Here is a 26,855-nt window from a genome sequence, read left to right on the forward strand (position 1 = left end):
ACATGCAAAGATGGCTGCATGGGAGCAGCCATGCTCCCCGGGACCGAGAGGCCCAGCGTGAGTGAGGGTCTTCACACTGTCCTGTCTGCTAGAGTGACTTTCAAACAATTCCGAATGTGTGCCAATGGGAGAAATGTCTAACGATGGTCTACACAGTCTCGGGGCCTCTTCTCGGCTCCGGCAAATGCAGCTGCAGCTGCAGCCGATTGAGGGTGCGGGAGTGGCCCCTTAACCCCTGTGCAGCCTTGCGGCCAGGATGGCTCCAGCCGCTGGCTGAGGAGACACAGAGGCGGGTACCTGTCATGTCCTCCCCTCGCTTCCTGATAGGGACGGTACTGGAGCTGCTTCATGGGAACAAATGTCTCTGCTTTTATGTTATCTCCCCATCCCCTTTTTCTTTCAAGGTGAGTGTGTCCTTAATTTTGAGATGACGTTCCCAGCACCTTCACGAGGCGGTCAGTAAGGTGAAGATGAGCTGCTTCTTGCTCTCTCTAGCCTTTCTCCTGGTGTGTAGCCACTGGAGTCAGGGCCCTGGCTGCCTTTTTGCCTGTCTGCACTTGCTGTAGCTTTTGTCAATATTAAATTTAATTTGTGCTCAGAGCACTTGGCTAACGGGGGAGAACACAAAGCTCGCTGAACTTTACCTTCCCTGTGTGTTCAGTCCAGCCGGCATTAGCAAACCTAATGAACTCTGCAAGGTTGTCCTGCCCAGATGTAGGTCAATTCTGTTGACTGAACACGTTGTGTGTTTAGAAACTGACCTTGTAAAACCCACTTGAAATTTATCTACTTCACCGCCCGCCGAATCTTGTTCTCTTACAATGGAATGTATTTGTGCCCAAGTATCAATCCAGTGGGCCAACATTAAAGTGGTCAACATCAACAACAGACATTTATTGAGCGCCTATTGTGTGCAAGGCACTGTAATAGGTATGGGGCTACAGAGACAAAGAGACAGCCCCTGCCCTCAAGGAGCTTACAATCTAGTCTAACAGACACAGACATAGAAAGACACAGGGCACTCAGACATAGAAAGACACAGGGCACTCCAAGGTAGCATGTCATTTTGGGGCACAAGTACAAAACAGGGTCTCGGCCTTTTGTTTTTGTTCACTTACATTTCAATACCCTGAGTAGGTGGGAGTGAGCTACAAACTCCTAAGCCTTCAGAACAGCCTCGCCTCTTCCCACCTCAGAAGTCTTCTGGAAAGTGCCAAAGCCTGGGCCACCCCTAACCCTCTGCCACACCCCCTCAGGCTGTGTTTTTAGTTTTTCAGGTTTTGTTTTTGAGAATCTTCAGAGAGGGAGACATTCTGCTCGCTTTGTCCAAGATGGCCCCTACTTTTGGGATTTAAAGCCCTGGTTGCCCAGTCTAGGCCAGCCAGGAGGAGCATCTGCACTTCCTCTGTCTTAGGATGGGGTAGACTCTTGCAGCCACCATGCTGCTGCTCTGGGAGGCCCTACACCGGATCTGTTCCTGGACAGATCTAGAGTTGACAGCGCACTCGGAAGACATCCCCAACACAACACTGGAGGGTTAGCAGACAGGAGGAGATAGGAACTCAAGAGAAGCAGGAAGATGAAGGAGAAGAATAATTGGAATGAAAGGTGCAGACCCAGAGAGGAGCTCTGACCTCTGTCAGGGAAGGGTTCCCTCTGGGAGACCCAGGGTCATCAGCCGGGACAAATGTGGAGAGGTGCACAATGGGTGCATAGGAATTTAAACAGCACCATCTATATTCTAACAGAATTTACATTCCCTCTCACTTCCAGCCTTCCATTTACCTTCTAAATTGTCCTTTGAAAGCTGAAATATAGTGGTTATTTTAATATGGGATTATGTGTCCATTTTAATGTAGTTCAGGTGGCTCAGAGATGGGGAGGGCTGGAAGACAAGAGATGCCTTGTCTCTAGACAACAGTAATCCAAGGATTCCAAGGACACATAGCTTACCCTTTAGGTCCAGGGCCTTGCTCTTTGTTTTCAGGTAGTTTTATGTAGCACTGACCTCCATCCTCTTAGGACCGAGTGGCCCTGGATCAGTCCGTTTCTGTGCCTAGCCCTAAGGAGTATAGATCCGGGAGAGCAAAGTGCGGGGCTTGGCTCCCTAATGCCTGTTTGTGGGGATGGGAATCACACATCCAAGTCCCCACGCCGCACAATGAATATTTACCTCCTGATGTTCTTTTAATGTGCGCTTTCTTGGGTGAATATTTACTGTAGAATATTAAATGTGAGATTTCCTCCTTTTTATGGGCCATTTGAAGTGATGGATTTTGTTTGTGAATCCCTGTATTTTCGCCCATAATGGCTATCTATTGTAATGGCCCCTGCCAAATGCTCTTGTGTTGAAATAACAGAAGCCATGGACCGGCCAGCTGTGGCATCATATTACTGTGGTCTTCAAAGCTAGGAGGAGGCTGAGGATGCCACTGGGCAGAAGAGAAAGGTATGTGACACCAAGTATGACTGAGACTTCACATATCCCGAAATCACCCAGTCTGTAAACAGGGTTCCGAGTCTTTCAAATCCGAGTTTATGTTTAATGGCGTTGGATGGCGTTAAGCCTGACAGTTGTGAAATGATAACGGTGAGACATGGATTCAATTGCCCATAGCCAGGCCCATCAGCATGCGCCATCAGAGCTGTCACCATTTCCTCCAATACTGCGGCAAAACCATGACCCAAGTGATAATTTCTTACACTCAGCTACTCCATGTTTTCTAAATAAATAAATAAATAAATAAATAAATAAATAAATAAATGAAACAGAAAACATGAAGTCACATATTGTGGCTAATGTGAATTTAAAATATTTTCCTGTGGAAGAGCCAAGATTTTGGTCATGTGGTTGCTTCTCTTTTGAGTATTTAAGAGGAGGAAATTACAAAAGATGGGCTCATCTTGATGTTCTTTATGTTTTTTTTTTCCTTCCTTAAAAAAGAAAAGAAAACCACAAAACCTAAAGACATTCAGACATGTGTGATAGTGTCAGGTGACAGTTGCATTCTGACATGTGTGATAGTGGGTCAGGTGACAGTTGCATTCAGACGTGTGTGATAGTGTCAGGTGACAGTTGCATTCTGGCAGGTGGGCTTTTCCAAATTTCCTTAAGCATAGGGATCGTTAAAGGAGCCACTTACATTTCAACGAGTACTCTCTTCAAGGGACTGTGAAGGTGGCCCGTCAATCAACTGTGTGCAATTCATACCCTTCTTCTTGTGTTCACAAAAAGAAATCGGCCCCGCTGTGGCAGAATACAATTCATTTTCCTACAAAACCTCAGAAGACACCTGAGGGACGAATCTACCAAGCCTTAAATAGCACTTTCAAATGGTTTTTCTGACCATATCACGGTAATGCTTTGTTTTTGATGTCTGAGTATCTGGACTGTATTTGCATCTCCACAATGGTACTCGGCACAGTTAATAATGGTTCTCCCTAATGGAAGGGAAAGGGACATTACCGGGAAAGGACTGGTGATGTGAGACACCTTTAATCACAGGCCCTGCCCTGTCTGTAAGGTGATGCCTGTTCCCTGGTGACATCAGCTGCTGCCTTCCAATCTGCCATTAGAGACACTAATGCTCCTTTGGCAGTGTGCAAAGAAAAGTCTGCTATATTCTTACTTTTCTGAGCAATATAACTTTTTAAAATGAGAATCTGTAATCCTATTGATTTTGGATTTGAATGAAGTGAGTGAGTGAATCCTACACATTACTTCTAAGACTTGCAGCCAGTGGGCCGGCACCATTCATGGGACAGTGGACTGGGAGCTGGGGAATGTCACAGTCAGGGAACATTCAGAAGCCCCCACCCCTCACTCAGGGGATGGATCTTAGGCAAGAGAGGCCCGGAAGGAAACATGGTTTCCACCTGGAGGACCTTAACATCTTAACCCTGACTTGAAGTTTCCAGCTACTGTTAGAGTCCCATCAATCCACGTGTGTAGTCCCCATAGAAGTCAGCAAGGGGCTTAGATTTGCAAGGGAAACTCAAGGGATCTTCTGGTATGTTCTTAAGATGAGCAAAGCAGACCTTAGCGAGAAATTGCTTGTATCCGTTGCTGCTGAGGAAAGCTATTGTATCTCTGAATTCCACTCATTAGCATCTTTTTGTTTTAATAGCATAGATTTTGGTTTTCAAATTTATGTACATTAGAAAGTGTTATAGTTGTTCTCGTTATGAAAGAAATTTGCCTGAAGCTGAGGGTTCAAGCAGCGTCGCACATTTCCACGTCACACACCGATTTCAAGCTAACAATGAACATTGTGAACGCAGTAACTCACTAGCCCGATTCTAGGCCATTCCTACCACCATCAGGGTTAAAGAGTCAGGAGGGATAAATTGCCACATAATCTATAAAAATACTGCCTAGAGTACACTAAAAAACTCTCAATAAATAAATAGCAGACATTTGCTTATGAAAATCATTGGAGATGTGCTCTTCAGAGACATGTCCGTGCTTTCAGGGTTTTTATGAGTCACAGAGTCTGACAAATGACAAAGACTATGGGCCAGGCGGATGTCCGTAAAGAAATGCAATGGAAGGTATTGGGCTGCTCCTGTTTTGGTTTCGAAGGCAACAGTTCCACCCTGGAGTGTTCTAGCCGTGGCAGTGCCACTGAATTAAGGGTTCAGTGTCCCTTTCCTAGAGACAATACTCATTAGGGTGCATTCATTCTGAAACTTTCCCTGGCCTTGGGGTTCTGTCCATGGTTCTGAAGGGCACTACTGTCCGGTTCCCATCCGCTGCCTGGAGTTCAAGTCCTTCCTCTCCTGGCTGATGGTGTGGACACCACGCCTGCCTTTCTGGCATGCGCACTCCTCAGAACACGGGCTTGTCCTCCCCGTGGCTCACAGCAGGTGACTCTGGGTTCCAGTCTGGTTGAAAGAAGTGAATGTTGAATGTCCGTGCCCAGTTCTTAAACACCCGTTTCTCTGTGATGAAACGGTGGTGACTGCCCTTGCGTCCTCGCTCATGCGAGAGATACATTGTGCATTCATCAGGTCCCGAAGGCTCGTAGTAGTGGTAAGGTACGGAAGGGTGCTTAGGGTCCCTGTGGGAGGAAAGAGAGATAACTATTAAAGCAGGACAGAGCAAAACACAGCATGCAACGTGCCTTTTCATCAGCCACTTCAAGAAGGAGGTTATTCTTATGAGCTGACAGACACAAATCATATTTTCTCATCAAATGAACTCCAGCAGATGGCTTTGCTGGTGCTGAAGCAATAAAGAAACAAAAGAGAGGTTGAGGCTGTAAACCACGCACAGCATCGGGGCTTAGAAATGCGGTCGATGTGCGGGTCCTAGGCTTTAGGCAGTGTTTGTGTGTGTCCTTGTACTAAGGCTTCTAGTTGCCACACTTGTCCCTAAACTCCCCAGAGCCAGTGTGTTTGGCTCCCCACGGCTGCAGTCTGTGCCCACGGCGGCTGCTCAGTGAGGCAGGACCTGGCTGCTCTCTGCAGCCCTGCCCTAAGCCACCCCAGCATTGCTCACTCGGCTTCAGGCATGCTGGACTCTGACCGACAGCTGTAGCAGCCTTGCCCTACCTCAGAGCCTTTGCACTGAGGATGGTCCCCTGTCTGGAGTCTTCCTCATGAGTTCGTCCTGTCCCCAACAGGGAACAGGAGGCACCCTCCTTCTGGTGCTTTGAGCGAGAATGGCTCCCATGTGAATGTTTGCTTCCCAGTTGGTGAGCCGGTTAGGATTAGGAGGTGTGGCCTTGTTGGACAAAGTGTGTCACTGGGGGTGGGGGCTGGGGTAAGCCCCGTCTCGCGCTCTCCGCCTCCCATTTATGGATCAGGATATGAGCTCTTGGTTATTGCTCCAGCACCACGTCTTCCTGCTTGTGGCCATGCGCCCTGCCATGATGGCCATGGACCCCCAAACTGTAAGCAAAGCCCCAGGGTGCTTTGTTAAAAGCTGGTGTCTCATCACGGCAACAGAACAGTAACTAAGATGCCGCTTGAGCGCCTCACCTTCCATCCCCTTCACTCCCCAGTCAGTTTCCTTAGAGCATCAGTCTTGAAACTGCTGCTGTTTACCTGCTTATTGTCCACCGCGAGGACAGGGATTCGTCTCATTCCTGGGACTGTGCCCAGTGTGGAGGTAATGAACAATGCTTGCATCTCTGTCCTTGGATGGAGCGGGCAGCTGGATGCCGCACCACTACAGACATTTTCTCCTCCAACACTTCCAAGTCTGATTCCATGGGGTAGACAAGAAGCAGGCAGCCACTGTTCTGTTCCCATTGCAGATGGGTCATCTGTCCAGAACACCTCAACTCCCATCCCTTGGGGTAGACTGGCAGTGACAGCTTGCCTTTACTATATCCCCTGTGTCTGCCTCAGATAAGAACACTTGGGCAATGTCTTCAAGGTGGGTAGGCCCAGTCCTAACATATGTATGCGTGTGTGTGTGTGTGGGGGGGCTTGTTATAAGGAGACACTTGTGCTCTGCTGTCAGCCAAGTCTCCGGTCTAGAACAGTTCTCCTGCTTCTCCTGGGCTTGAACACTGGACAGGTAGCTCTGTCGAGGCTCTCATCACACAGCCTCTGCTGTTTTAGACCCTAGACATGTCCAGTCTGCTGCCGTATATATCCCAAGACAGCTATGAGTACAGCCTAATGCGTGCATGCATGCCGCAATGGCATGTCACAGGTCGAAAGGTCAGGCACTCCCGCTAGAGGAAGGAGCAGGCTGCAGGTAAGGTTTCCCAGTACTACCTTCAAAGACACGCCAGCTGCCTCCCTCCAGGTGCACAGTAAAGTGTGTGCCTGCTTAACACGAACAAGCCAGCGAACGAACCAAAAAGTAGGACCTGTCTGCACAGACACAAGCAACACGGGGCACCGTTGCTGAGAGGGGCAATGTATAGAAGCCTGCAGTCCCTACCCCGAAAGTAATCCCCAGTTGATACCCTCTTTACGAGGAACGATCATTTTTCTCCAACACAAGTCTTACTGACACCTAAGGGCAGGCCCCACCCATGGTGGTATGGCTGGGGGTGTGTGGAAGGAGTTGTGGGCATCAGAATACATTGTAGGAAATTAAAAAACAACAATATAAATATATATATATACATATATATATACATGTATATACATATATACATATATACATATACATACATACATATATACATACATACATACATACATACATACATATATATATATATATATATATGAAAGAAAATAACCATCCCCAACCCACTACCCTCCAAACACAAACACAAAAATTAAAAGCAAGCCAGGCCAGGCCATGAGTTCCAGCACAGCCTGGTCTACAGAGCTAGTTCCAGGACAAACTAAAGAGGCCTTCCTCTAAGAGGGGGGGGGCGCTACCACCCCCAAACCCCCATCCCCCGCCCCCGCCCCTTATCCCCACCTTCCTTTGAGACAAGGGTCTCAAGACCTCCTCCTGCCAGTTACCTCCTGTTCTTTTTCTTGCTGGAAATCAATACTCAAATGAGTTTTAGAGGAGCAGCCTCCCGGGGGGGTCAGAGGTCTAAGTCTTTTATCAGGAGAGGTGTCAAGTCTGTGGCTCTGACAACAACAAATCTCTGGGAAACTTCTCCTCTTAGGTTAAAGTTGTTCCAGGAAGAGAGATTTATTTTCCTTCTGCCAGCCCAGACACTGTGCTGCGTTAACCCTTTGCCTCTCTAAGTTAAGCCCGCCTTGGGTCAGGGATTGTTCGCCTGTCGTGTCTATCAGTGCAGTTTTTAGTGGCCATGCTAGACCTGGGATAATGTAAGGTTCAATAGAAAGCATTTCCAATACAGAAGACTCATGTTGGAAGAAAGTCAGGTAGGAACTGGCCGCTAAGTTATAAATAAACGAAAAGGGACAGAAGAGTTTTAATGGCTGAGGCAGGAGGACCACTGCGAGTTCCAGGCTAGCCTGGGTTATAGAATGGAGTGGGGCCTTCTCTAAAGCAAATATAAAACGACAGCAATAAATAAGTCAAAACTCAAACTAGAAAACAAAAGCCAAGGAGTACATGTGTGAAACCCATCTCTGAGGGTTCATGTAACATGACTGAGGAAGGCTGCCAAATTCACTGTGCCATGCCAGTACCAGGCTTAATCTTTTCTTTCATGTCAATTCAGCTTTTAAATGCGATTCACCCCAGTTTTAGGCATCTTATTGGCATCAATCTACTAAAGAAACAATTAGGTTTCTAAAAATATCGTGATTGATGCAGCATCTAGGAGTAGAGGGTAATTGGAAGTCGGCTAAAGGATGCTGGGGATCAATTTCATTATTCAAGAGGACCATCTCTTTGAATGAAGGTTTATTGGATTCCGTATTGATCACCTACAGGGAGATAAGATTTATGTATTTGGGTACCATGATTTCAGAGGTGTCTAAGTGACCATTCATGGAAGTGAAAGTTGTTTTCTGTAGTGGGATATTTACTTTGTCCCCATCTGTGGCACTGACCACGCCCATTGGGGATGGAGCCAGGGGCGGAGGTGACCTGTGGAAGGAGGTCTGAGGAGCCAGGGAATGCTCTCTTGCGGGACATAAGAGCATCCGGTGGAACTTGCTGGTGTTCATCTGTCTAGGTTGTAAGTTATTTCTCCCTGAATAAACATCTATTCGGCCTACTTGTTTATCCTGATCCTTATTAAACCGCAATAGTTTTCATCTTTGGACATTTTGTCCAAAGAATTGAGAAGCCCTATTCTGGCCTTGGGAATGCAGAGCTGAGGCAGGGTAGGGTCTGCCCTCTAGGATGGGAGTCTGCCCTTGCTCCAGACCCTGAGTCCTTTCGTTGCACCTCCAACCTGCCTTTTCCTCTTCCTATTCCCCATCCCTGTCAGTGTCTGTGAATTTCCATATGCAAAGGCTGTGCTCAAAGGGAATTGGACTTCATGTCTGGGGCAGGGAGAAGAAGAGGCTGAGCTGGTGCAGAGTGGCCCAGAGTAAGTTCCCCTGCTGCCTCAACTTCCTCAAGCCAACAGTGAGTTCTGCAGAGTAACCAAAGAGCAGGCAGGTGAGGATCGTGAGGGAGGGAACTAGCAGGTAATGTACAGAAGGAGCTTTACGGGAACGTCGCCCAGCACGTTGCTCCCGTGGATTCGAGGTCATACAGAGAGGTCACAGCACAAGTGGCTTTTGACGTGTCTTTAGGTTTGAGCATCAAAATAGATAGCAGTGTTGGGTAACAAAACCCATGAGGCAAAATAAATATCTACAGTCCCGTGAAGACTGCAATGAAGAACTGAATAAATAGTTAACAAAAGAAGAAGTAGCCTGCCGTTTCAAAAGAATTCCAATCAATAAATATAGAAAAAAAATGAAGATATACAACATCACTCCTAGGACAGCGCAGTAATTGTTGAAAGTGAGGTAGGAAAGAGACTGGAGAACCTTGTTATCCGCATGGCCTTAATGTATCTTCCTAAAGATACGTGTTAATGGGCACGTGTAAAATAGTCAGGAATTCCGCCAATCAGGTAATTGCTAGCAATGAGAGGACAGAGACACAGGGCCACATTCAGCCCTCTCTAGCTTGAGGAGTGTCCCAGGTGGCTTAAAGGGACCCCAGCTCAAGCCAAATCGGAATTTGTGGCTATGATTCTGAAAGGAATTTCAGGACTCAACAGTTCAGTGAAGTAAAACTGCTGATTAATGATGGTTTTCGTTTGTTTGTTTGTTTGTTTTTTAATGCAGGCTTAAGCATAGGGGTTAAAGGAAAGACAGGCACTCAGAAGAAAGTAACACACACTCAGGCAGGAGTGTGTGCTCTACAGGAGAGCACAGGGAAAGTAAGACATACCCAAGCATGGATACAGGTTCCTTGAGGGAGATAAGCAATTAATTATCCCAGAATTAGCCATTTGTACCATTTTAGTGGCTCTCGAGTTGCCTCCCAGAAGGCCATTAAGAAGCCCATTCTTTCCTTGCTCTCTCGATGTGACACATGAAGTGGCTTCGAAATGCTGGCAAAGGCTTCAACCAGACCCCCAGACAGGGGATCTTCTCCCCTTCTTATGTCCCCAACTATCCTGCCTTAGCATCACTAGTCATAAGACACAGTGCCACCATGTAGACTGTGATAGGAGATGCTCACAAGGCATTATCACATCTGCAGTCCCTTCCCAGGAGTGAGTAGCATCAGGCTAATCGCAGGGAAATATCGGGTAAATCAGATTTGTGGGGAATTCTGCTTAGTGCCTGAGCACCGAGCAGTATTCTTCAAAGGTGACAAGGTCGTGGGAGAGCCGGATGGCAGGCTGGGTAAGGGTGCTGACATTCTGGAATAGGTCTTGGAGGAGGTAAAGGCTATCAGCAGAGCCACATAAGGGTTCGCCCAAGTCTGGAGTTCAATTGATTACCGCACTGATGATAATGTCTCAGTTTGGTAATCAGTCCACAGCTACGCAAAAATCTCAGCGCAAAATAGTTAAATAGAGGGCAAATGGACTCATGTTCTAAACAAATCTAAATCTAAATGTTCTAAACAAATATGTTGTAAAGAATATATTTTAGTATTTGTGTATATATCTTAAAACAAACCAAACAAACCCCTAGGGTATTGTTTTCTATTCTATCCATATAGCCAGTGTAGAGAAGGTGTGTGTACGTGCACGTGTGTGTGTGTATGTGTGTGTGTGAGTGTTTGTGAGTGTGAGTGTATATGTGTGTGAGTGTATGTGTGAGCATATGTGTGAGTGTGAGTGTATATATGTGTGTCTCTATGTGTGTGTATGTGCGTGTGTGCGTGTGTGTGTGTGTGTGTGTGTGTGTGTGTGCGCGCCTGCGTGCGCGTGTGCTTGTGTGTGTTGTAGAGGACAGAGGACAAACTCAGCTGCTGTCCTTCTGGTGTTTTTACTTTATTTTTTAAGACACAGTCTCTCACTGGCCTGGAGGACACCAAGCAGGCTGGGCTGGATGTTAGGAAACCCTGGGATCCACAGTCTCTGCTCTTCAGTCCTGGGATTGTAAAAGCTTGTACCAGCTTTTTCAACCACGGGTTCTGAGGCTCCAAAAGGTCTTCATGCTTACAAGCACTGCTTCACTGGCTGAGCCACCCACCCCAGCCCAGGGGACACTGGCTGAGCCACCCACCCCAGCCCAGGGGACACTGGCTGAGCCACCCACCCCAGCCCAGGGACACTGGCTGAGCCACCCACCCCAGCCCAGGGGACACTGGCTGAGCCACCCACCCCAGCCCAGGGGACACTGGCTGAGCCACCCACCCCAGCCCAGGGGACACTGGCTGAGCCACCCACCCCAGCCCAGGGACACTGGCTGAGCCACCCACCCCAGCCCAGGGGACACTGGCTGAGCCACCCACCCCAGCCCAGGGGACACTGGCTGAGCCATTCACCCCAGCCCAGGGGACACTGGCTGAGCCACCCACCCCAGCCCAGGGACACTGGCTGAGCCACCCACCCCAGCCCAGGGGACACTGGCTGAGCCACCCACCCCAGCCCAGGGGACACTGGCTGAGCCACCCACCCCAGCCCAGGGACACTGGCTGAGCCACCCACCCCAGCCCAGGGACACTGGCTGAGCCACCCACCCCAGCCCAGGGACACTGGCTGAGCCACCCACCCCAGCCCAGGGGACACTGGCTGAGCCACCCACCCCAGCCCAGGGACACTGGCTGAGCCACCCACCCCAGCCCAGGGACACTGGCTGAGCCACCCACCCCAGCCCAGGGGACACTGGCTGAGCCACCCACCCAGCCCAGGGACACTGGCTGAGCCACCCACCCCAGCCCAGGAACACTGGCTGAGCCACCCACCCCAGCCCAGGGACACTGGCTGAGCCATTCACCCCAGCCCAGGGACACTGGCTGAGCCACCCACCCCAGCCCAGGGGACACTGGCTGAGCCACCCACCCCAGCCCAGGGGACACTGGCTGAGCCACCCACCCCAGCCCAGGGGACACTGGCTGAGCCATCCACCCCAGCCCAGGGACACTGGCTGAGCCATTCACCCCAGCCCAGGGACACTGGCTGAGCCATCCACCCCAGCCCAGGGACACTGGCTGAGCCACCCACCCCAGCCCAGGGGACACTGGCTGAGCCATCTACCCCAACCCAGGGGACACTGGCTGAGCCACCCACCCCAGCCCAGGGGACACTGGCTGAGCCACCCACCCCAGCCCAGGGACACTGGCTGAGCCACCTACCCAAGCCAGTGTTGATATTGCAAGCATCCTAACTCTCAATTCACATGCTCTCTGTCCACCTCCATCCCCTCTCAGGTAATAGCGAATCTTCCACTGTGTGTGACCCCCAGGTCGAGCTCAGCCTGAGTTTAGGCACACAAATCTGCTCAGGGACCACCCAAGTTGCCAGACTTGACCATATCAATACAGAGGCCTCAGCATTCACCATATACTGACTGACACATTTAATGGCAGTAACATGCTAAACTTAGGCAGAGAAGAACTAGTGGGGATCAGGGTTAGCTCACTGCGGACACACCGCTCTTAGGTGTTTTATTTCGTGGAGAAACTTCCGTCTCCCAGGTGAGGTTTCTGCACTAATGGTCCCCTGTTTCTGCCTGGTCCAGCCACAGGCAGTAAGGGGCAGCTCGTTTCCTGTTACATTCTCCCAAGGACCTCGATGGAGGCTCCCTCTGAGCGGTGTTCACCCTGTGGGCCTTATATGTGTGTTACGCAAGTGACAGGCTCATGCACAGTTCTGCTCACCAATACAGATGTCATCGGAGTTTGTAATGTTCCATTTTTTAAAAAAACGTTTTGCAGGTGACCTGAATAGTCAGGGGGATATCATGATATTGAAATGCAATGGGGGGGCCTTCAATTCAAGGGTCCAGGTCATTGTACCTCAAAATATAATGTCTTCACGTTGAAGAGATGGCAGAAGCAGTCATTCTTGCCACCCCCCCCCATGAAGAGGCCTTTAGAGGATTCTTGACCTTCCTGGAAGGTAGACCGCAGAGCCCTCAGCCCAGAGGAAGGCGACACCATTACCTCTAGGCACAGAGATGACAAGAAAAGTTGAAGAAAGTTGTAGGAAATCTGCCGGATTCACCATCATTCGGCCATACATATTGCTTCACAACTGTCTGCTTCTTCAACATTAGCCAGAAACCACATTTCCCTATTCCCTAGAGCCCGGGGGCTTCCTAGACACACTACGGTGTCCGGCGTAGGACCCTGCCTGTCTGATACGTAGGAAATGTTTGAAGGACAGAGTGCAGGTAACAGTGGCTGTGTGCCTGAGTTACTCTGCAGTTGGCTTCTACCGAGCCCTTTAGAGAAAAACATTGTCACAAGCAGCCCTGCCCCTCCTGTGGAACCCACTGAGCCACCCGGATCTCCTGCCGAGCAGAGCTAGCTGCAGTGCCCTCCTGAGACCCCACCCTGACTCCTAGATCTGGAGGGATCCACCCCAGGGGACTGCATCAGTTGCCAGCTGTGGCAAAGGCGATCCTGCCGGGAGGAAGCACTCTATAGTCTCAATCTTTCTAACCGTGAACCACACCCGTGGTATCCCCACTCTGTACCTACCCGCCCGCTGTAAGCATCGGGCTCTGCTCAGGGACCATTGCCAAGCAGGAACTGTCCCTGCCGCTTCTGCTGGCAGCTTTATTAATGTTCACCAGCTAATAATTCTAGCAGAATCAACTCTCCAGTATTCACGATACCTTTGAGATGTCCTTCACATTATGGATGAGGTATTAATTTAGTTCCATGACTGTGATCACTCTGAGTCATTACTCCACCAATTAATAAGAAATGATGGCTGACAGAGAGTTGTAAACTTGGGAATGCGCTAAGTATGACCAGAAAAGAAAGATTATTAGGTGGAATTTAAATGCTTGGCCTATTATTATCGCAAATAATTTACAAAGGAAAATAGGATTAAGAATACCCACCATAACTTAAGTTAGAAAGCAAGGATAACAGAGATTTCCTGAAATTTATAGTGCATTCAAAGAATGGATTTGGCTCCCTGTCTGGAGAGAGCGTGATTTAAGGCTCTGCCGTACACAGAACAATACATTTGATTCTGTCACTGGGGCAGCACACCATTAATTCCCTCCAGCCTTCTCAACACTGGTGGATATGAAGTCTGGTAAGGAAGGAGGGGTGGGGGCTGGTACTCAAGCCCCTCTCCGAGGGCCCAGTGCTGGCCTCCACTGACCAAGTATGAACTTACGTGTCTCGATGTGTGTGTCATGTGTGATGGTGCCTGTGGAGGCCAGAGGTGGTGAAGCCTCGCGCTGGAGTGTCGGGAGGTTGTGAGCTGCCTGCTGTGGGATCTGGGAACCAAGCTCAGATTCTTTGAAAGAACAGTGTGTGTTCCTTACCCTTCAGCCATCTCTTAGCCATCAAATCAGATTCTTAGATTCCCAAGGGAAAGTCTTTTGGTTTGTGAAGAACCGATTCATACATTGTGTTCTGGACACAATGACAAGATCTAGAGACATCACTGCCTCCTCTTAAGGAACAGAAGGATAAAAGAAGTCTGAGCTGGTCTCAGTATGCACAGTGAGCCGGCAGGGCTCACTCGAAGCTGGACTATGATGGCTAAACAGGAAAGTGAAGGGTTAACAGTGTGGGCTCTTGGGGTCTATGGATCTCTGTTCAAATCCTGTCCCCTTTCAACTGCGAGACCTTGACTAGCTGGCTGTCTCAGGTAAAATATTGGAGCCAGCATCACACTTCCGATCATCACACGAGTTGATGAATTAATCCGTGTGTTTGTTCTAAGCTCAGGCTGGCTTGGGGTGTGTGCACAGGGAACAGAAGACATTAGGTAGGAAAGAGACAGCCGTTCCCAGGCAAATGAAGGAAGAAATGGGCGTCTATGCTGAGGTCAGGGAGGATGTCCAAGGCTCAGCTCTCTGACAAGATTTCCTGCTTGACTGAGGTAAATCCTTGTGGGTGGAGACGACAGAGCCAGGATAGTGCTGCCGGACTAAGCTAGGGGGCATGGATTCAGTTTCAAGGCTTTGGGAAGCCCCTGGGCTGTGTCACATGGTAAGGGGCAGGACATTGGTGAGATCTGCCAGCCCGGGGACAGCTGAACAGAAAAGCAAGCAGCGTTGGCAAGAGCGGAGCGGTTGGAGGCTACGGCAGGAGCAGGCTCAGGGGAGGAGCTGCTTCCTTCTGTCCAGGAGTTAATTCTCAGGGCTTGCACATTCTCCTTATCTACCACCATGGCAGTTTCTGCATCTACCTCTTCCCATAGTGGGCTTTGAATATGAATATGAATATGGAGACTAATCTTCCCAAAGCATCTACTTACTGAGTATTTTTAGGGGCTACTAGGAATTTCCTTGTTACTGGGTAACTACTCAAGGTTACTGAGGTCCGTGGGGTAGAATGAGACCCCCAGTAAGGCGGTGGAAGAGGACATCCCACTACACCACCCTACACTTTACATCAGCCCCGTGGAGATTCAGGGACTGCTCTACTTTTTGCCTGTCGGAGAATTAGCCCCACCCTAAGCCCCAAATTCCCCTGTGACACCGTGCAGAGACTGCTGATCCAGGCACGGAGTCAGCCCCAGCCTGGCTGCTGGTCTAACTGTGACCACCAGTGCATACCTTTGTCTCTCTTTGCACCATTTTCCTGGTAACAAAAGAGTGACAATAATCCTGTCCCAAGAAGCCATGAACACAGGGTTAGAATGGAAGGCAGCGGAATTGTATCTCAGACCAGAGAGGCCATCCAAGCTCGTGTTTGCCAGGGACCTCTGGTTGCAGAGGAATCTTACACAAGAACCCACTTATCCAGGCCTGGGAGGGTCTTCCCTTGGTCAAGTGGGGAGGGAGGGTCCCTACCCCAGGAATGCAGAGACTCCTCCAAGTTCATTGAAATACTAAGGATGGGTATTTCAGAAAAGCTCACGGGTCAGATGCCCTGAAGGGCAGAACGAGCGTTTTCTCCACAGACACCATGCATGTACCCTTCTGACCTTTGTGACTTAACTCTGACCAAGTGGGACTCAGGCCAATGTGTCTTAGTCTACAGCAGTCAGTTTGTGAAAACCAGCGAGCAGTTGCTGAGGTCTGGCGCCATGGTCAGAATCAGGGAAACCTGTGGAAGCTAGAGAATGGTTAGTTCCGTGAGGGTAGCCTTGTGATGGTCCCCGTGCAGCTGGTGACCTACATGTGCAACTGTCAATGGGACAGAAAAGAGACCCGGCTCATACTGAAGATCATTTCTGTCCTTCCTCCCCAGGACCCAGCTCCCCTCAGTCCCTAAGCGCTATTGAGCCCCTGGGGCACCTTTACAGAGTGTGCCCATGGGTTCCCCGTTTCCAGGCTAATGGACACATCCCCCTCTGAATGCCCAGGGCGGTGCTGAGCTCCCACCAATTAATTTCCAGTGGGCTCATCATAAACTCTCAAGACCAGTGCTGAGGCCACTAGCGTTTTCTCAAGGTTGCAACTCTCTTACAGGCAGAAATGGTTTGCTTTACCCATAGGGGACGTTTTCTAGACCACTAGAGAGAGTGGAGGACAGTCGCCTCCCTGATGCTTACAAAGTTCCTGCTGTATGGAGGAGAGTGAACATCCACAGCCGGGCACCCTGAGGCTCCAAACACGGAATTGAATGCACAAGACTTCCGGTATGGAGGTCGCTTTCTGGGGCGTTCAGCCAGCTCTGGGTCCACCACCACACAAACCAGGCCAAACCGTTATTACTACTTTCCAAACGAAGCCCGAGGCAGAATGGTCCAGTTGGAGGAAGAGACTCATAGGATGGTTTTTTGTTATCGGAGGAAGATACTATTTTCAAAAGGCATTTGATACTTAGGACTGTATATTAAATGCCACTTAATAGCCAAAAATCTCAATACCTTTCAAGGTAACTGCAAAGTAATGCTTGGGAGACTATTAACTGCTTGTATATCTTACACTATAATACAAGTCATTGGTAGATGAATGACATAGTCATCTCTCTTGAGCACTGTATACAGGGTAATGTATTCACTATCTCTTCATAGTCTCCATAGCCAGCTTTGTTTGGTTTTTATTTTCTTTTACAAAAGGGAAGCCAGGCTCAAGTTCCCAACATATCTTGAAAACAAAGGGTGGGTGTAGGCACAAGCATGGGTCTCTCTTTGCCTTCTCACCCGTGGTAGTTAATATTGGTGATTGACTTGACAAGATCTAGACTACCCTAGCAGTAGACCTCTTGGCATATCTGCGAGGGAGCTTTGGGATTGGTTTATTGTGATGGGAAGACACACCCTGAATGTGGATGACATCCTCCTATGGCTTGGTCCTTCAACTGGAAAAAGATGAGCATGAACTGAGCACCTGTGTCTATCTCTCCTTCAGAGGAGGCTCCGTGACTCCCTGCCAGCATGAGGTGCACCTTCCAATAGTGAGATGAGATAAACCCTTCCCTGCTTATGCAGCCATTGGGCGCCTTCCCACAGTAGCGGTCAGCTTACAGACACACTTCCCTACGCTTCACTGGACAGCCATGACTAAGAGATCTTCTCCCAGGAGCACCCAAGCCTGGGGGATGCCACCTGACCCTTCACTGTCTGAGGCAACCTTGGCAGGACCCTTCTGGAAGGTCCTTGCTCAGAGTATCTTGGGTAGACAGCTGTGGAACCTTTTCAGCGGCAGCTGAGGAGCTGGGGCCTAGAGCTGTAGGCAACACATGGTGTGTTGACATCTGAATTCCTTGCTACAATCATCCTATAGATTGTCTTCACCCTACTGTATGTGAAGGCAGGAGGAACTAACTGTGAATAAGAGAAATGATGGGTTAGCTTGCCTTCCATTTGCTTTCCATAATAAATGATATATTTGCTTGAACACTTGTCCATGTCTTTTCTTCCTGGCATCCTAATGGCAACAATGCATGACTGTGCCAGCATCGACAGTGGCACCCACCTTGCATGCCTTTTGTTAGACTGTGATTGGAGGAGCCAGCTCACTTTGCTATGTTGTTCTACCTGCTTGTCTTACCTCGGTTGTTAAACAGGGCAACGGTGTCCCTGAGTGATTGGGAGCCAGATAAGGACCCAGTCTAGCACGCCTCATGCTTGCTGTGTGTAAGGCACCATTCCAAACACTTTGCACGAGTTAGCTTAGTTAATCCCCCCACGACACTCTACGGTGGATACCATTACCAACACACCTTCTTCTACAGAGCAATGAGGTGACTTTCTCAAGGTTGCTCAAGGCTCATCCATGCCAGGCTTGGTCCTTGTGATCTGGACCTGGTGTGGGATGTCTTTATGCCCAAGATTTCTCTGTCCACGCCCTTTCCTCTCTTCTGTGACTAACTCTTGTATACCACAAGAATCCTATCGTGCCGGATCTCCGTGTTAATAAGTAGAATGTGACACAATGGTGATAGAGGTGTGTGGCTTGAGTGCATCTGCCAGCGTTAACCTCAGAGCTTAGTTGTCATGTTGGAGGGTCTAGGGGAGAGCCAGCCAGGCATGGCGCTCTATAATCCCAGTGCTCAGGAGGCCGAGGCAGGAGTATGGTTAGTCTGAGACCAGCCTGGGTTACATAGGGAGACGTACCTTCTCCTGGAGAAAAAGAGGGAGACCAGGGAAGATAACAGCAGGCTGGGTCAGGGCACAAGGGTTCTTTCTGTCCTTCTGAACAGATTGGTGGATCCATGGGTGGTCTTGGTTGGGTATTTTGTTTTCTTTTTTGTCTACATCCCTCTTGTAATGTAGTTGTATGGTTTTGTGTCACCTGACTGAAACACTTCAATGAGGAACGGTTGGTTTCAGCTGCTGGATTCAGAAAGATCAGCCATCATGGCCAGGAGGACATGGGGGACATGACAGAAAAGAACAGCTAAGATCCTGTGGGTCAGGAGACAGAGAGAAGGGGCCACTTGGACTCGGGTGGCTTCCTTTCGTCTACCTGCACTGCAACCCAAGGGTCTGGACTGGCCCCTTAGTTACTCCTCCCAGGGAAATACCCTCAGAGTCACTCACAGATGGCAGCTACCCCCTAGGTCTTCTTGACAGAGCTTAACCTTCACACCATGTTATGTCCTGGCTTTCATCCCTTCCAACCCCGCTAGCTTGGACAGGCCAGCCTCTAGAACCCCAAGTAGAATAAATTCTTACTCTTTATAAGTTACTCAGTGTGTGGCATGTTCTAGTAAAGAGGGATGCCTAACTGGTATGATTAAGTACTTTTCCTCATTCTTGACCTTTGAGACACTGTTAGGTTTAAAATCATGAAAGGATAGTCAGACACACATTTGCTTGATGCATGTGAATAACCCATGCATAGGTCTGACCATTGGAAGTTTAGGGATGAAGTTCTGAGGACGCCATGGGCATTCCTGAAAATTAAGGTGCTTTCAGAATTGATTAACCTCAGCACTCACATTACACCTGTGGTTTCAAGCAGGCTACCCTCTGCAAGCCAAGCCCTTCAGTAGTGCTTGGTGCTTCTTTGGCTGGGCACACGTAGCCTGGGCATGGGTCAGGAGGGTACTGCGGGCATCTACCAGCAGAGATGAGTGCACACAGCCCTCAAGTGAGAGGCCTGAATGACCGTGCCTGTGATTCCGGCTCTAGGAGTGTGAACCAAGGCTATGTGGTAAGAGAAAGAATATTTAATTTCAGAAAACAAGCCTCTCCATCCAAGGAATTGCCCCATGAATTCATTTAAAAATTACTGCATCTCTTCCAAGTGAAAAAGAAACTCATATTTCTTAATGCCTGTTCATCATTAAAATTATGGCAAATTATTGCACAGCTTTTGGCTGATAAATATTCAGAGGACAAGTGAAGGCCATAAGATGGATTAATTCTCCAGGAGTACAAACAAAAACTTTCGGTATTTCATATCACATAATTAAATGTGGTTTCTAGAGCCACAGCTTGGGACTTGCTAATTAGTTGATTTGAGTAGATGCGTAGCTATGTTTTGTGCTTGATGTTCAGAACTAGAGTTGTTCTAAGCCCTGCACTGCACTTCTGATGGAGAATGCTTGCAAAATCGGTCCTACCTGCAGAAGTCTGGGGGCACCATGCCGTAAACATCGACCCTGTCGCAGAGCTCCAGTGCAATTGTCATGGTGAACCAGCCGGTGCTCAGCCATGTGTTGGAGATCTTCCTGGAAGGAACAACGGTAAAGTCTGCACTGTGGTAAAGCAGTGCCAGGCACATAACCATGCAGGACCTTTCTGGAGTAAGGCTGGCTATAAAAGATACCCCCAACCCTAACACGCACACACACACACACACACACACACACACACACACACACACACTCACACACTCTCTCTCTCTCTCTCTCTCTCTCTCACTTCTTCACATTTGATAAACATCAAATTTTTGCTAAACTGAAATCTCTATGGGTACAATAATAACTGATGTTGATGCTTGATGGATTTCTACATCATTGAGGATAATGATCATTGAATGCTTAGGTGTGTGTTGTCATAACTCAGTTGTAAGGTGACAATATCCATGTGGCTATTTGTTATCAGAATACTTAACTGTGCCCCTAAACAAGCTAGATAATGAACAATATGAACATGAATAAGCGTAAGATCTTGCTATTTCTCTATTCATCCAGCCAATTATTGATCTTCTATGTAACTATGATTCTAACATTTATCTTTTATTAATATTTACCACAATCATTTATTACTTAGATAACATCAATCTATCATTCTGCCATCTTCTATCACCATGTATCCCTTATCTATCACTCAATCTATCATCTATCTTACCATGTATGTGTATGTCCACCCATCTACCCATTTATCATGTATGTATGTATGTATGTATGTATGTATGTATGTATGTATGTATATGTCCACCCCCACCACCCATCTGTAAGAGGCTGTCCCCAAGCACCATTGAGAGCATTTGTGACTGAATGTATTTTCTTAGGAGGGGCACATACATTTGGGGAGGGTAGAGGAAGGGAGCCAGGGGGATGTTTAATAGAACACCTACTTTTACTTTACCTAAGGGAACTCAGGGCTTTCTGAAAAATACCTCAGTCCCAAATCATCAAGTTGAAGGAAATAAATCTGTGCATGTTGCTGCTCATTAGCATGTCTATTCAGACCTCTGAATGAAGCCGGACCACATGCTCTCCTAAGGAGACCTGTGACAGCACCAAGATCCCTTCTGAGTCCTGAGAGGGACTCGCTGGTCTCCACGCTGCACGGCTGTGGATGCTCATTTCAGTTCTTTGGGGATTGCTGCCCTTTCTCTTTTCAATGCCAATGGCATGCCTCATTAGCCAGCTCCAAACACCTTGTCCCCAAGGTCAGACTGTCTGACTTTGCCTGGCCACATGGCTGCATGTGAGGGGAATAGCAGAGCTGCATAAAGGCCTTTCTAGATGTGCTGTAGAGCTCCCCGCCTTGAGAAGGAAGGCTGTTAGACAGTTGGCTTTGGTTCCCTTCATGCAGGGACAGGAAAATACTGAAAAATAAGGAGGCATTTGCCTTGTAGAGTGCACGGCAGATATGGCTGGGCTCCAGTTTCAGTTATGAGTTCTTAAATCTCTAACATGTTTTCTGCCATTCTAAAACTTCCTGCCCAGATGAGATAATGTGACTCACTCGACTGTCTCCTATTCCTGTCTTTCACAGCTCAATGACCTGAGGCAGTCGCTGAGCCTTGATGTCTTATCTACAAAGCAGGTGTGGGGTGCGCCATCCACTGGCCATTTGAAAACTAAATTAGAAAATGTCCACAAGAGGATCCAAGTGAGATGTGTGGACACATGGCTTCTGGGGGGAGTGAGCAAAATAAACAGCTCAGCATCTCTTCCAGCCCTCCTCCACCGGGGCACATCAGGAGGAGGCACATCAGGATGCCAGGGTGGCAGCTCTAAAGAGCAGATGCTTACTGCTGTTGCCGCGTGAATATAGCCCTTCCCTCTCAGCAGGGTATGCACCCATGGGGCTTTGGGGCTGGAGGTGTGGGGAAGGAGCGGAGCCACCTGAAGGAGACCCGAGAAGCTAAGAGGGGAAAAGCTGTTGTTTATGTGACAGCCCATGTTGACAGCCCCGTGTGTCAGTGCACAGGGCGGTTCCTCCTGGACTAGTCTGAGGGACTGACAGCCAGGAAATGTGGATTCCAGGAAAAGAACGACCCTCACTCATATCCCATAGACCTCTGAGACCTGGGGACCAAATGATCGCTATCACATCTCCTGCTTCTACATCCCAGGGACACCAACCAGGGATTTCCTGGGAGCAGAAACCCCCCAGAAGTTTCCCTGTGATGCTGGGTAGAGCACAAGCTGCAGCCACAAATGCAGGAGGATTGTGCGGCCACCGGATGTGCGGAGAAGACAAAGGTGAGACTTCCTAAATCATAGCGTGGGATCACGTGCCAGAGACACGCAACTGCTTTCTACTGTCTTCCAGGAAGGATCTGAACTTTTTCCCCCTCCAACAAAGGAATATCTGCTGTTTTTACCATTAATCAGCTGTAATGAAAGAATATGAAGAGCTGTCATGGGCTTATTAGTGAAAATTAACAGACATTCTTTTATGTGGTGGAGTAACACACTGAGCTGATGACGCTATAGTGCACACTAAATTACAATTAAAGGCCTTTCTGCTCCACCAGAATCTCATTTATAATCTCAACGGAAATATTCTTCCTGCAGTTATTTCATTTATGCTTCCTTTATGTAATTACTATAATATTGGTTCTGAATCATATTTTCCTAATGTGCCCTTATTCAATTATAAAGTTATTTTCAAGTGTAGTTACTTTCTAATACCAAAGAGCGTGATTTGGCCATCTCTGTCGTCTGCCGAGCTTCTTAATTGAAGATTGTTCATGAGTCATTTTCCTCTCCTCTTCTGAGGGTGAAATACCCAATAAATCATCATCTCCTGACTCGGCCCATTTCTCAAATGTATATATTAGCCTGAACTGATGTCCCAGTGATGAGTCTGGTTCGGTTAGAAACTGAACTATGTATCTTCAACATATGCTCCTGCTTTGTTGGATTTCTCAGCTTACATAGAAAGAATAGTTTCAACTCAAATGTTCTGGGTTTCGGTGGAATGGAAATCTATTCTGGAACAGGTTCTTTTCTTTTCTTTTCTTTTTTCTTTAGGTCTCTCAGCTTAAGAAGGAGGACTTATAAAAACAGTGAGTCAATAAAACGTTCTTTTTAAAGACAGTCTCCTAAGGTAAGAGACAAAGCTCCTTCGGAAGGGTTGGTATGCTCTGGCGTGCTGCGAGGTCATAGGCAAGGCTCCCTGAGCAGGGCAGGGTGAGTGCTAATTGGGGTCTGTGTGCTGAAAGAGAGGCCACCGAGCTGGGCTGGGAACGCTCCTTACAGCTGGGACTAAAGGAGATGGGAGATGTACTCACTGAGCAGTGTTCCCTGGCCAGGCTTTAGGGAAGGGTGGGTTATGTTTCTTAGGACTCTCAAGTGACCAAAATGTGGGATATTAAAGTCCCCAGGCTACGCACACCATGTGACCCCTTACAGGGACCGGCTGTGTGCAGTGATCGTCATGAACCCCGCACCAGGGAATTTAGGAACACTTACACTTAATGAACAACCATTAAACAAAAGAAGGAGACTGTGTTTCCTATGGGAGAGACAGTTTAAACTTAATTTGAAATTTCTAAGCAGCAACATTTAATTGTAAAGTTCATTGTTTGTCCACACTTTATAAAATGTGTTCTTGGTTAAAGAACTTTGTAACAGGCAAGGCTGTCTCTCCTGTTGCTGGGTCTCAGGTCAGGGCTGATCACAATGGGAGTTTCTGTCAGCTTCTAACTTCAATCAGGAGCATCAGTGAGACCCTTGGCTGGGTTAGAAATTGACGGTTTGCCACAGGCCTAAGGGACTAGTCACAGGTGTGTAGTTAACTGCAGCTCTCCTGGCCAAGCTGTAGGTCTGCTGTGCCAGCCACGGCTGCACTGGGGTAGCCACAGGTCTGTTGTGTCTTGCCAGGAAGGAAAAGGCTGCAGTGTGGACCGTGTGTTCCCCTCCGAGCCCCTACTGTCAGATCCAGACTGCCATAACGTTCTCCAGGTTTAAAAACACAGCTCTTTTGTGCAAAGAGTTTGGGGATAGTGGACTTTGTTTTCTAGTCATATATTTCTAAGCTAGCAAAATAGTGGATATTGTTCTTCTTGGTCTTAATTTTACTTAGCAAATCGCTTTAGAGTTAGGATAAGAACTGACCAAATGACACTTTTCACAAGAAGGGTTGGGCCACTAAGTGTACATTAACTATAATAGTATGTGTTTTAGAACTAGGAAAACCTCACAGAAATTAATTATGAGTTCAGTCTGATAACTGGAAGTCGCTGACGCTTCTTTTCACCAGGAAGTGAGGTCATCAAGTTTCTAGAAGGTAGGTAGCTGAAGGTCCACTTCTGTGTGGGCAGCCACCGTTTGAGGCTTCCCAGGGTACCTCAATGCCCTGTGTTCCATCCCTCTGTAGACCCGTGTAGCTCATAACCCCTCCCCTTTGACCTTACCTTGTGCCACGTCCTGACATTCTGAATGCATCCATGGGGGGGCGTCTTTTCTGCAATTTCCCTACACGTTCTCTCCCTGCCCAGGTCTTTTCATACTTGTGGGAACACTGTCTTGGAGCTCAGCCTGAAGCATCATTTCAAGAAAGCCTTTGATTATCTAGACCACTGAGTTTTTCAAAACTCTGCAACTTATAGTGAGAAATACACTTGACACCAGTAAGTGGGTATGACTGATTTTCATTTCACTTTTAAAGTGTGTGACTTAATTGATTTTAGTGTATTCACAGATAAAATGATCACTGTTAAGGTTAGGACATTTTCATATGTAAAAAACATTACCTATAATCTATCTGACACACACGTGCATCATCGTCACGTGCCATCTGTGATAAGTTTTGAGTTGGTACCCACGTGGCAGGACCACAGTCATCTAGGACAGGGTGTGATGCTCTCTTCTGGCATGCAGGCATACATGCAGATGGAAAGTACATACATAAATACACAATTTAAAAATGTTTACTTTATGTGCATGTATGTTTTGCCTACATGCATGTGCTTATACCGTGTGTGCCTGGTGCCCATAGAGGCAGAAAAAAAGTGTTAGATTCCCTTGGGCTGGAGCCACAGGTGATTTTAAGCCACCATGTGAGTCTCATGTCCTCTGCAAGACCTCTGCTCTAAACCTCAGGGCCATCTCTCCAGCTCCTATCATCCAGTCTTAATGCGCATGATGGGAAACATTGCCCTGGACCATGTTTGTCTCCTGCCATACACGTTACAGCTCCGTTTTCTTCCTGTCACTGCTTGGTGAACGTCTAGGGCTATGAGTTTGGAGGGTGCCATCTTGCTTTTTACTATCTCCAGAGGCAGATAGATGCAAGGTGCAGTGTTGAGCAAGTAGTGGGTTTTCAATGAGTTACAGTTGACAGTGTGGCTGTGCATCTTTGAAAGAGAAAAATAATCTCTCTCTCTCTCTCTCTCTCTCTCTCTCTCTCTCTGTGTGTGTGTGTGTGTGAACGTTTGTGACTCCCACAGGCCTCCCTATCACTCTTCAGGGGCTGCCCACTTTCTCTCGTGGGACATTGCTTCTCCTTGGTGTGGATGGAATTCATCAGGTGGGCTAGGGTTGCAAGCCCACTGGTTCTGCTGTCGCCCAGCACTGGGATTCTGAGCATGTTCTGAGCATGCACCACCACGCCCCCGCCCTCACCTTTCTGCATGGTTTCTGGGGAATCAAATCCAGGTCCCCATTCTAGCGCAACAAGCACCTTGGAAACTGAGCCATCGCCCCACACTTCCCTTTGCCATAAATGAAGCTTCTGTGCCCCACTTTTCCCTAATGTCGGCCAGCCGCCACTTAGCCTGTTTTCTTAAAAAGGACTTGGTCATGAATTACTCAGTAATGGTCACTGCGCATCATGTCACCGCCTGATACAGTCCGAGTGACCCAACATGTGAGACCCATTGAGGCTGATGGCCTGAGCTATGGGGCTCGCCGCCCCTGCTTCCCTTGCGTCCCGCGCCCCCGCGCCCCCGTACCTGTCTTTGCCTGTCTCCCGCTTGAAGAGCTCGTCAAACTGCAGCATCTTGTGGCGTGTGATCATGAAGGCCTTCAGCCGGGGCAGCACCTGGCTGAGGAGCTGCAGGTTGTTGTACACCTGACCCTTGCCATCACGCCGCATGTAGCTGCTGGGGCCCCAGAAGATGAACACGGTGCCCTGGCTCACGTTGAGCAGGTCATGGCGGTTGCGGAGGATCCTTTGGATGCTGGAATGTGCGATGACGCGCAGGCTGGTGCGGTTGCCCACATCAGGCCCATAGCCTCGGGTGGGGGCGTCATTCATGCGGATAACACACTCTGTCTGATCGATCTGGGGGCCCTGCTGACTACGCAACAGATGCCCCGAGCTGGTCACCAGGGCGCAGTCTTTGCAATGCATTCTCAGGGGCTGCAAGACAGAGGAGGAGAAAGATGGCGTCAGGCGCACAGGCTACATACAACCCTGTCTTCAGATGCAGATGTCCCCTCCCTTCTTCCTACCCCACACCCCTACCTCCGCCTCATGCCAGATTATGTCTGGTCCATTGCAGCGGCACGAATCTTTGCTTGCGGTTTCTTCTAAGCTGCAGGCAGAGGCTGTTAGGCTAGGCAGAAGGCTGGTGTTATCTGTCACTGGCTCGGGACTTAAGTCCCTGTGTGAACAGGTGACCTAGCGTGGTTGTTAGGCTTAGTTAGGTTAGAGATGGGAAGAAGGCATACTTTCAACACTACGTCTTTCCGAATCCAAAGTTGGCCCAAGACAAAGCAAAGCATCGTCTGCAAATTGCTGTGACTTGGGTTTGACACTCAGTCATCTCCTTGGGAAGCTAAGTGGTTATTATGTAAGGCTCTGGGATGCTGTGCAAGCATGTCGACCCTCCAT

At 48.5% G+C, this 26,855-nt stretch overlaps 1 protein-coding gene across 1 annotated transcript; it reads right to left on the reverse strand.

Annotated features, from left to right (window-relative positions):
* Positions 1 to 4,816: 4,816 nt before the first annotated feature.
* On the reverse strand, positions 4,817 to 26,377 carry LOC127230317 (alpha-N-acetylgalactosaminide alpha-2,6-sialyltransferase 5). Its single transcript, XM_051195589.1, has 3 exons — positions 25,972 to 26,377; positions 19,955 to 20,062; positions 4,817 to 5,060 (listed from the first exon to the last, which is right to left on the reverse strand). The coding sequence occupies exons 1-3, from the start codon at positions 26,370 to 26,372 to the stop codon at positions 4,829 to 4,831; spliced, it is 741 nt and encodes a 246-aa protein (XP_051051546.1). The 5' UTR covers positions 26,373 to 26,377; the 3' UTR covers positions 4,817 to 4,828.
* Between the last annotated feature and the right edge of the window lie 478 nt (positions 26,378 to 26,855).

Source organism: Phodopus roborovskii, unplaced genomic scaffold, assembly GCF_943737965.1.
Source record: "Phodopus roborovskii unplaced genomic scaffold, PHOROB, whole genome shotgun sequence".
Lineage (NCBI taxonomy): Eukaryota > Metazoa > Chordata > Mammalia > Rodentia > Cricetidae > Phodopus > Phodopus roborovskii.